The 12,377-nt window shown below is 34.1% G+C and overlaps 1 protein-coding gene across 5 annotated transcripts in view; it reads left to right on the top strand.

Annotated features, from left to right (window-relative positions):
* Nucleotides 1-12,377, top strand: part of LOC123308282 (potassium/sodium hyperpolarization-activated cyclic nucleotide-gated channel 2) — a 364,375-nt gene that overhangs the window by 289,428 nt on the left and 62,570 nt on the right. For all 5 annotated transcript variants that reach the window (XM_044890874.1, XM_044890876.1, XM_044890875.1 and 2 more), the window contains 3 exons: nucleotides 1,201-1,364; nucleotides 2,782-2,918; nucleotides 5,787-5,930. In XM_044890874.1, the coding sequence (XP_044746809.1) occupies nucleotides 1,201-1,364; nucleotides 2,782-2,918; nucleotides 5,787-5,930 (445 nt within the window). The remainder of the gene's footprint in view (nucleotides 1-1,200; nucleotides 1,365-2,781; nucleotides 2,919-5,786; nucleotides 5,931-12,377) is intronic.

The following is a 12,377-nucleotide window of genomic DNA, read 5'->3' as shown; positions in this document are numbered from 1 at the left end:
TGAAACAAGAGTATCCACTAATCATGATCTGATATCTGAACAAAAGAATCATCTGGAAGCGAAAATTGCTAAAATATATTGATGGAAGTCGGTGATCCCAATGTGTTTCCTTCACAAATCATCTATATAGGCCCTGTAGCTTATATGGAAACTTCCAACTAGTAGAGTCAGTTATCAATGGTGAAGAAGCTAGGCTCAGCGCATGCACCATTCTGCACCATTTAGTTCAGCTTTTCACTAAACATTTCATTTGTTTCAATTCAGAATTTTTGAGATTTCCTGAGCAGATGAAGGAATCTAGTTATAAGGATAAGGAGAGTTGCAGTAGGGTTCCATATTATAAGTTTCTTCTATATGCGGACAAATCTCTCAATAGGTATCACGAAATCGATTCTTCAACTCATAAAAAATAAAATAATTCTGTCAAATCTCCCAAGAAATCGTCACCTTGAGACATGATACCCTACTATACCAAGTGATAGAAAACGGAACACCTATGAAAAATTTGGAATATATTCTTTCGTGCCAGTATAAGGAACAATCGTTTTCAACTTGAAACAGATTATACGATTTTTACAAAATGAGTTCTTAAACCACGACATGTGTTTCGCAATCACAAAGGCATCTTCAGGTGGGTGAAAGTAAACTTTACCTTCACCCATCTGAAGATCCAACTTAGTTTCAACAATTTTGATTTTTGTGAGACTTAATGGTCATAATGAGAAAACCATGCAGAAGACGTAGTTGATATCTTGTGTTCGAAAAAGATTTATCAAATGAATGAAACACTATATTCCGAAATTCATTTTATTTAATGAAACCGTTTGTGAGATACAACTAAAAATATAATTTTCATATGGTTTTACAACATCCTGTATCTTTCAATCCGAGCCGATTCGGACAAAATGGTGAAAGAAAAAAATGTTTCTTTTGACCTCAAGAGTCAACTGTTAACATATTCCTACGAGTCAAACACTCACCCTCTATATATTTTATTGATTCCGAGGCAATTTTAACGACTTTTTTCAAGATTCAAACATAAAAAGTAATGTTTCGGGTAGTAAATGCACCCACATCAGAATAGCATTTCAATTGCTCAAGTTTACTCACATGTATAAGAATAAGTTTTTTCGAAAATAAAAGATATAGTTCCACAAGAAATGGGGATACGATACTAACAATTTTTTTCTTCTTTTTCAGGTTTTACTGGGACCTGTGTATGCTACTGCTGCTTGTCGCAAATTTGATTATTTTACCTGTAGCTATAAGTTTTTTCAATGATGATTTGAGCACGCGGTGGATAGCATTCAATTGTTTATCGGATACGATATTCCTCATCGATATTGTTGTCAATTTTAGAACAGGTAAGAATTACTTCACATTTTTTTTACTATCATGATAATACCGTTAAGAAAATATTATATTTTAATTATTACCTAGATATGTATATGTAGGTTCTGGGTGGCTTCCCTAAATACTAAATATACTTCCAGAATTAGTACACTATCAATATTAAATATTAACAAAAAATACAGAGGATATTGGCTTTTTTCTTTTGAAAAATTCTACAGCACAGCAGGTTTATCATCAAAATTATAGAATAAATATGTAAAAAATCGATGGATTTATACGACATGCTGGGAAGAAAAATTAATGATGTTCAAAATCTAAATGTAAATATTTCGAAAACGAGTGGATTGAATAAATGACAAAAAATTGAATATGCTGATTTCAGTATACAAATCCCTTTCATGTAATATTGAGAGTAAAAGACACGTTTCCTAATTTGATCTCAGAAGTTGTCTCCCTCGAATCAAAAATTGACAGGTTTTCGATAACCTGTTTCGTTTTCAAACGGACAAGGTGTACTTAAAGGTGAGGCTGTAAACTATCACAAAACAATGGGAAAAAAGCTTATTTCGTGATGACAGACTCAACCATATGGTTTCCTTTGGGATATATGTTCGATTTTTATGTGGGAATGATTTTGAACTTAGGTTGCCGAATTTTTTTCATTATTAAGTAACTTAAACGATTTTATGAAATAGTTCATTTCGATCTGAATTATTCCCTTTTTTTTATAATGGTCATCATAATCTTCTTCTTTTTCGAACCTTCCAATAATCGTCGTAAAAAGGGGATGAAATAGTGCAGACATAATAGCACTTTGTCAAAAAAGGCACTTTCAATGAACTGTCCCCATTTTCTACCCTTTCAGCACCTTAAATCGCACGATACAACAATTTTTTTCAAGTGTCTTGATACAACTAATTATTGATTCGGAAGTACAGAACTATTCATTGTCCGACCATATGTTCATGTCCTTCTTTCGTGAAATGAAATTTTATCGAATTAGGGGTTGTAGCTCAGCCGTTTTGAATATTTTATATGGACAATTTTTAATGTAATGACTTACGGACTTAAATGAGTTTTACCTTCTGTCGAAAAACAGCCCCATCTTCGAAAATATCGTATATATGCAAGTTGATTATCATAAATTTCGATATATGAAAATGAAGGAGTCAAATGATATCTAATAAAAAAATCTTAAGCTTTTGATAAACAAATGTTGTCTGAGTTTCCTTATATATTTTTTCGATCTCTTCAGATTTTTCATTCAAACCTCCAATTCTATTTCTCATTACAACAAATGAATTAATGAACTCGTAGGTAACGAAATTGCCCAGTTTCTTGGTATTTCTTATCATTGCACTAATTGAATTTTCTCTAGATAGGTACTATTGAAGTATACGTTAAGCTCATGAAGAAATTATATTTCAGGGATAATGCAACAAGATAATGCAGAACAAGTGATACTAGATCCTAAACTAATAGCCAAACATTATTTGAGGACGTGGTTCTTCCTTGATCTGATTTCGTCCATCCCATTAGATTACATATTTCTAATATTCAATCAAGTAAGTAAACTCCCATAAATGCAGAAAAGTGATCAAACCAAAACGTTATAACATTCAATATTTCACAATCTGAATGAGCCTGAATAATGATAATTATCGATGTTGGATTAAAGCGAATTGCAGAGAATAAACGTACAAAATATTATCAGAATATATAGAGTGGTTCGAAAGTTATGGGTAATCGAAGAAATTGACAGATGCTTCGAATATAGGTTATTCTGACTCACCTCAGTGTCATCCATCTACCCTTAGCTTACGCGTACTTACCAATGAATCACAATGTATATATTCTTTTGATAAAGAGCATCACAATTTTTAACATCGAGCAATAATTGAGCATGTTTATGAGATACAGTCTCTAAGAGCTTAGAAAAAAAAACACCAGTGAGTGTAGTGGATTGTAAGAGATGAATGTGTTTACAAAAATGAAGCTGACATGCTTCATATTAGAGGGCATCTGGCTCTGCAAAAATTGATCTAGGAAATTTTTTTTTCCTTTACCATTTTTTTCGAATCGGCTTTATTTAAAAGAAACGAAACAGGCTGTGAAAAATCAATAAAAATATGTTATTTTTAGTTCTATCTCACAAACAGTTCTATGGAATGAAATTAATTCAGGGCTATAGTTTTTCAATTATTTGATGAATTTTTTTCGAACATAAGATATCACCTACTTCTTCCAGTTTTCTCATTATGCCCATTACGTACCTTAAAAATACAAAAAATCCAACTCTTGAAACTAAGTTGGACGCTATCTAATGAATATTTGAACATTTTGTGATATAAAAGTTTTCTTCATATTTCCTCATGTAATGCGTCGTTTTAGAGTAATTTGATGTTCAAAAATTAAAAAGTTTCCGTGAAATTTGAAAAATTAGGTGCTTTGGCTGAATACTGTTCAAAAGATTCATAAATGTGTAGTGCCACAGATTTTGCTAGTTATTCTGAAGGTAATTTTGTTTTTTCAGGTGTGTCACAGCTCATTAGGAAAACTTAAAAGGGCTTTATCTTTTTATCAGGTCCGAATCAGAAAAAAATGGTACAAAAAAGTGTTTCTTTTGACCTCAAAAATCTACTGTTATAATATTTGTATGAGTCAAAGACTCACTCTGTATACTGGGACACAGTAAAGTTTATACCTGGGTTGTCAGGAAACATCTATTAAAAATTATTTTTTGTACATTTTTTGACAAAGTCTACACCCAAAAAAGTCGTTCCTTCTCGTTTTTAATTAATTTATGAGCAATCTAAATGACTATATATTTAAAGTCAAAGTAACCCCCAAAAGTGGTTTGAGGCAGAGCAAAAATGTATTTTAGTGTTCTTTTATAAAATTAATAATTTTCGACTTATTTGCGATTAAAACCTGGGATCTTTCAACTCAAAAAGCCACGTTCCTGAATAGGTTTTTACGAATATCTCAAAAACTATAAACTGCATTTGAAAACGCCGCAATATACGAGAAAATATAAATAATATACTTTTATTTTACAACACGTTCAAATATTCATCATATAGAGTCCAACATAGTTCCAAGAGTTGGATTCTTTAATTTTTTGGTATTTTTATGGCACGTAGTGGTCATAATAAGAAAACTGGTAGACAAGGGTGATATCTTGTGTTCGGAAAAGATTCATCAAATTAATGAAAAAAGTTATTTTCCTATCAAGTGCGAGCAAGACACTTTCCGCAAGAGTTAGGAACAATATTTTTTCTACAAGCGCTTGAAATATACAGTTGATTCATAACTATTGGGACATAGGCTAAGGGCAGATTGTTTGGACAAAATATGTCGATAGGTCCAAATATACCTCAATAAAATATTGCTGTGGAAAAAGATAGAGGGCGTTAAAGTTGAATTTTTTACAAGGGGACAGAATAATATTTTCTTCGAAGTTCGAAAGTCCTTTATTAAAAGAATTAGAGAAGGCATAGAAGTCGGAGGACGCCACGTAAAACATTTACTTTAAGTTTATTCTTTTTATGTTACATTGTTTTTAATTATGCTTTATCGTCGAAATAAAATAAATAAATCGTTACTTCAAATCCCCTTCCGATGCTCCGAACTGTTCAATTGTGTATTTCCTGAAAACGGATGAAAAAAAAATACAGTGAAATTATTAGCAAAAAATTAAAACAAAAATTCAACTTTAACGCCCTCTATCCTTTTTCCACAGCAATATTTTATTGAGTCCTATTTGGTCCTATCGCCATATTATGGTTCAAACAATCTGCTCTTAGGATATCTCCCAATAATTATGAATCACCTTGTATAAATATATCCATTTAACGAAACAGATCATAAATCATTTGATTAATTCATATATAATGACGTAATTCTGTATGTAGTTACCATGGGTTTTTCATCGTTGGCTTTCGGTGCATAGAGATATGATAGAATTTAATTTACCCTATAATATTTCCTTTTGGGAAAGTGACTCTTTGCAACTTGAAATGCGTGCGGGAAAAAGGTTGAACGCGCACGCTTGTAGAAAAACTACATCCCGAAATCCATTTCATTTGGTGAAACCATAGACATAACTATGGATGAAACCGTTTGTGAGATAGAACTGAAAATAACATTTTTATGGCTTTTCAACAGCCTATATCTTCCAAACCGAGCCGATTTGGAGAAAATGGCAAAGGAAAAAAGTGTTTCTTATGACCTCAAAAGTCAAAAAAGAATCGGCAACTTTTGAAACGTTCACAACATTTTTTAACTTCCATAATTTTTGTGAAGCAGTATATTGCTCGACATAAAAACATAAAGTGTGGCGTTTTGGATTTGATCACTTATAAATGTGTGAGGTTGCAATGGTTCATACTATATCGTGTCACATCCCAAACTTAACAATGGAAATATCTCAGTTTCAGGATTATGGCGATAGTTTTCAAATTTTACATGCAGGGCGTGCCTTGCGTATCCTTAGACTTGCGAAGTTGCTCTCTTTGGTTAGACTACTCCGGCTCTCTCGGCTGGTACGATACGTCAGTCAATGGGAGGAAGTCTACGTAAGTATTTTGCCTTGTATTCGCTTAAGTTTAAGCTATGCTTACACGCATCGTCGGTTTTTACATAATAAATGGGTGAAATAATTTTTGGTTGACACAAAAATGTGAAATGAACAGATTTTTCAGTTCACAGTAGGCAAACAATTTTCTACCGATCAAATCCATCAGTATACAGGGTGTTTCATTGGAGAAGGGAGGAATACTCAAGAGAAGAATAAGCTGGTTCTAGATACGCCACATTTATTGGCTCTGACTGTCTCCTTAACCGAGATATGAACTGCCTGTATTTCTTATAGGCAAAACTATATGATCGGTGGCGTCTGACTAATTTTTATGAATTAATATTTGAAAGGTTCAATTCATTTATACCAGGTGGCCCACCCCAGAGGCGGCGCTCATTTTGAGGGAGTAAATGAAGATATTTTGAAAAACTTTTCTTGTGGTGTGTATAGGATGTCCCAAAGCACAATCTTGAATTATTGTCATATATACAGAGTCTTCGAAAACAAAGATATAGACCAAAGTTACACTTTTTTGAATGTAACACCCTATATTTGACGTCAAAAATGGAATGGCAAGCTTAAGTTATGATGAGTTTCTTCAGATTATTTTATAGCTCAGAAGCACCCTTTACGAGATAATGGCGAAAAGTCGAAAATATGGAGTTTTTTCAAATAGCAATTAATGAAGAAACTAGTTAAGCTAGCGATACAGACAGTATTTTTTCGAGTAGATAATTTGGCTACTCCTACATATAGAAGAAATTTTCCACTCTGGAATATACAGAGTGATCATAATTAATTCTCAAACATAAACTACAAATAATCATCGAAAACTTTCTTATTTCAAATGGCACACCCGGTATTTCTATATCTCGTTGAACATAAAAATTAATTTCGAAACTATCTTCATAAAATTTTCCTACATTTAAACCTGATAGTTTATTCGATAGAGTAACTTTCGATTTTTAATTCAAAACTAGTAAACCATTTTCGCCATTATCTCGTAGATGGTCCTTCTAAGGTATAAAGTGATCTGAAGAAAATCATCATAATTTGAGCTTACCATTCCATTTTTTAGGTCAAATACAGGTGTTACATTTAAAAAAGTGTAACTTTGGTCTATATTTTGACCCTGTATAAATGACAATAATTTTAATTTGTGCTTTTGAACACCCAACATACACCACAAGAAAAGATTTTCAAAATACATATCTTTATTTACTCCCTCAAAATGAGCGCCGCGTCTGGGGGGGGGCCACCCGGTATATCTTTTCATAATTGAATTGATCAACATATAATGAGATTCTTCAACATAATGGGAAAAGATTTGATGTAGGTAGTCCCAGCACATAACCCTTGTTCAAATTAGTGATGCCCACGAGACCAACCAGATGGGACTTCAGTAAAGTCTCGTATTCTCAGTGAAAAAGCTTCAATAGTTCAGAAACGGTTTCCACTAATGTACTTCTCAGGAAAATCGAGCTCAGGACTTCTTTCAACGTTTTCACCTATCTAGTCTCGAAAAAGTAGAAACAGCCAAAATCAAGCAATTTGGGACACCCTGTACAATGATGCCATATTTTTGTTAGTGCGGAATTATTGATTATGACATTTCATCGAGTAATTGTATCTGATTTACTGTTTGTTATCCCTCAACGATTCATGAAATGTCAAAATTATTGATCGGATCATCAAGTTTTAGTTTTCTTCTGTGTTTTTACTTATTTCTTGTTTTCCTTGATAACTCTGAAAGTTTTAATTTTTTTTAGGATTTATTTAGGAACCTCCCCTTTTTTCCTACATAGTTTCGATGGATTCGATTCATCCAACTCAATGATTTTCTCATGAAAACTCTGACCTCTCCGGTTCAAACAGCAAACAGTGTAAAAATATAATAACTGATAAAGAATCTGCAACACCCAGAAAGAGTTTTTTAATAAAACATATATAGTATAGCAATCAGTAAATGATTTGAATTGAATTTGAAGAAGAAAAACGAAGGGTTTACAAATTTTTTTTATTAAATATGTCAATAATGTGTTCGTCCACCGCGGTTATCTATAAACTTCCCAACGCGTCTTGGCATTTATGCAAGAAGATGGTCTATTTCTTCTTAAGGGATACTAGCCCAGGCTACCTGTACTTGTCTCAGAGCCCAGTCCGTGGGGGCTGGGGTAAATTTCCAAGCCTTCTATCCACGATGTCCCAAACATGCTCTATGGGCTTAAGATCGTGGGATCTGGGCGGCCATGGCAAAAGATCCACATGGGTCGCTTCGAGTTTAAACTAATTCTGGCAACATGAGGTCGAGCATTATCTTGCTGAAATATTGGATTCTCGAACCGGTTAAGGTGAGGGAGAACATATGGCTTTACTATTTGTCGAAGTTCACGCAGCGCTGTCATGTTACCTCGAATTAAGATTAAAGGTGACGTACTTTCATGTGCAATAACACCCCATACCATAACGCCTAGTGTCCGGTGTACATGACGCTCAATATCACAATGAGGTTCACGTCTTTCTCCTCGACGTCATCTTACCCTTCTTCGGCCATAATGTGCACCCAAGGAGAATCGAGATTCATCAGAAAAGACGACCTGATGCAATCCTGATGTAATCGTTACCGTCGATGCTCAACCGTAAGAGGTAACACAAGATGGGATCGATATTACTGCAGTCCAAATGACCTTATACGGCGGTAAACCATTCGAACAGTTAAAGAATGGCCTTGTTCTCCTAACCACTCATCAGCCAAAGATCGAGTTGTCGCAAATCGGTCTCTAATGGCCATAAGTCTTAGACGCCGATCTTGAACTTCATTTGTGCCCCTTCGACATCAGGTGTCTTCTTCTTCGATTTTGGGCACTATCAAACCACGCTTGACAACATCTCATAACAATAGTTGGATTTCTGTTCGTACGGTTAGCGATTTATCGAAATGACAACCCCGCCTCCCGTAGACCAATAATTCGACTTCTTTCAAATTCACTCAGCTATCGATAAATTCCGTGTACACGTGCTCTAGGGATTTTAACAACAACTAAACATCGACATTGGATCTCCTCGAACAACTGGTTTGTTGTAAAATTTAAAAACTTTTCCAAAAACAACTACAATATTTAAGTAACAGAAAATTTTCATTTTGAAAAACCTTCACGATTTTTTTCCAAATTTCAATCATTAACTCCTTGTTACACTATACAGGGTGTTCCTAAATTGAACGTACAAACGAAAAGGGGAGATTCCTTTAGTGAGTTTAAGAAAAAAATGACCCATAAACATGGGGTCCCAAACGTTTCGTTTTCGAGATACAGAGTGTTGAAGTTTGAATTTTTTTCAATTTTTTTTCTCATAGTATCTATACTTCACAAGATATTCAACTGAAATTTGGCATAGATATTACATTTTAGAGTTCTCACCACGTGACATGGCAATTTCGATAGAAGATCTACAGGGTGAATTTCGAGAGAATCGTTCAAAATAATTTTTTTTCTCGAAATCGTTGGTAGATACGACAAAACTACAAGAGACCGAAAAGTTTAGTATAAGAACAAAGCTTCTTTTTACATTTTTTCAAATTAACAGTTGCTCACCAAAAAAAAGTTCTGCAGAAGAACAGGTGGCAGTGTTCCAGAAAAAATATCACCCTGTAGATCTTCTATCGAAATTGCCATGTCACGTGGTGAGAACTCTAAAATGTAATATCTATGCCAAATTTCAGTTGAATATCTGAATGAAGTGTAGATACTATGAGAAAAAAACTTGAAAAAAATTCAAACTTCAACACTCTGTATCTCGAAAACGAAACGTTTGCTACCTCATGTTTATGGGACTTTTTTTCTTAAACTCAATTTAGGAATCTCCCCTTTTTGTTTGTACGTTCAATTTAGGAACATCCTGTATATGTTTCACCAAAAAAAAAATTTAGAATTTAAACAGCTCCTTCTGAATTATAGAAAAATTTTTACAGAGTAGCAAAATTGAAAATAGTAAAAATTTTTCTGAAAAAAACTCAACAACAAAAATATTCGACCCCCTCTCACTTTTTCCCTTAAGAATCCCAATAACTCATAAATCGTTCAGTTTTTTCCGAAGGAATTGCATACTCTTGAAATGGCCATCAAATCAGCTACCTAACGATATAAGATATACTAGTTGTACCATCAGAAACAAGCAAGGAGTAAGCTGTTTCCCACTGTAGGCTGTTCCTGAAAGTTGCAAAAATCTGAAAATATTTTATGCGAAAATTTCATTGTCGAAAACCGCCACATGCAAATTTTCAGAGCAAAATTGTGATTGCTTTTTCATGAACGATAAATAGGCCATCGCTGTGAGTCACCTGTAGGTTTATCGTCCTCTTCATTTCAAAAATGTTTACTTGGTTCCATATTTCATTTCACACCTGTATTGTTATATCCCAATCTTTCCGTTTTCCGTTTATAGAACTTAGCACAAAATTTTTGACATTTTTATGTAGGTATGCTACTAATATAATTGAAGATTACTGAAAGTAATAATTTGATAATTGACCATTTCACTAGTGCCCCAAAAGTTATTTCACCTCACTTAAATGTCAAGCTGTAACAGTATTATTACCAGAAAGTTGAAGAGAAAGCTGATTAATGAGAGAAATTACTAAAATAAATGGATTATGAGACCTACGATGACAATACTGATAAACACTAATGGGAGATTAGAAAAAGCGAAGGCAAATTAGAATACCTAAGCTTTGGGCTTACTGCATCAGCTAAAGGCCTACAGCTTTGAACAATTTGTGCTGAGCACCTACCCATTGATTCATATTACACTAACCAAGACTCGTTAATGATTTATCGCAAAATATAACATAAACTGAGTTGAAACAACTTGAGTGTTATGACAGTCTGAATCAGAATTTGCTTTCTTACTCCTACTCTTTAAGTATATATCTCTTTCAAGACTCTTTTTACTTCACCAACAGAACATGCACTTTCAACACATGCACATATAGAAATAATACGATTACAAGCATCGGTTCTGAATTTTAATTTCACTCCTCATGATGTTTTCAGAAACAGCAATAAATAGTTCAACCAAATGGATGTATCCAAAAAAAAGTGAAATTCCACGAACAAATGTAGAAAGAAAAGATGTATATATTTATAAGACGCGAAACAATAAAAGTAGACAATATTCCAGACGACTGGAATATGATCATTTGAATATTCAATAGGAGAACTCCTTCTGCCTCATATTATTTAGTTTTGTTCTCAGTTGATTTTCATATATTTATTGAAAAACCGTTAGAGATACCTTCCAAGAGTGTGAAGAGGAGTGTGGGATACAAAATTGTTGTTTGGATACTCACTAAAAAATCTCTCACACATTATTGGGGTAGTTCTTCATCCTGCCCTTACAGCGTCGCTCAGTAAAAGAGATGCAAATAGCTTTCATGCTCCATGAGTCCTGATGATCTGATCAACACTGCTTTCTGCATTCTGTATTCCAATACCTTCTAAACATCCCCGGTCTGAACAGTTCGAACATCAAATTGCTTTTGTTGCTATTTTGTTCTCCTTTCATCCACACATTTTTTCTGCATAACTTAATAGAGATTTTCGACCAGCTGAAATTTGCTTCGGTATCAGGCTTGTAGATGAAATGACAACAGGGATAGTCCTGATATCTTTCAACTTCCACTTTCTCTTGGTTTGTTCCTCGAGGTCTCTATATTTCTAAATCTCTTCGATGTGCCTATCTAGTAGGTTGTTGTTATTTGCAATCGCCATGTCGACGAATACTGTTTTGTTCTCATCCTTATGCATAATGTGCATAAGCCGTGCAAAACCCCATGATGGATTTTTGAATCCATTATGACGTGGTCCCACGTCACGTCAGACGTAGGCACCTTTATTCAGCAATATGAGCTCAGATTCATTGTGAGCGATTTTCTTGTCTGTGAGGACCTTAGAACAATGATACAAGAAATGGAAAATAATCATTTGTTGTTGTCCAAAGACTGGAGTGAGATAGTTGCTTAGTGTCGCCAATCACAATTGAGATAGTTGACTCTGACATCATTGTCACATCAATTTTCAATACGAATAGAGAAGTATCGAAAGTGTGTTCCACAACAAATACATTCTTAGCACTTCAATGGGCATTCCATGTATTTATGTTCCAAGGTGAGAACCCTGCCATCCAAGTAGAGCTTGTGATGATTATTTTCCAATCTGTATGGTAATTGTGATAAGGAACCTTTTTTGGCCTGAGAAGTTGGTATTTTATTGTCAATTCTTGGTGTAAAATTTTTGCAGCAGCATCTGTCTATTTTCGTACTCTGTTCCTGGCAAACCCTGGATAGTTTCATGTGTCGCACAGCCATAACCATAGCTTATCGTCCGCCACTGAGGTATTCTCGGCGATATATTTCATATAGGTACCTAGTTCCTTGTTGAAATTACTT

This window comes from Coccinella septempunctata, chromosome 2, assembly GCF_907165205.1.
Source record: "Coccinella septempunctata chromosome 2, icCocSept1.1, whole genome shotgun sequence".
Classification (NCBI taxonomy): domain Eukaryota; kingdom Metazoa; phylum Arthropoda; class Insecta; order Coleoptera; family Coccinellidae; genus Coccinella; species Coccinella septempunctata.
Note: the sequence above shows the minus strand (reverse complement) of the source record. Positions and strands in the feature narration are given on the sequence as shown.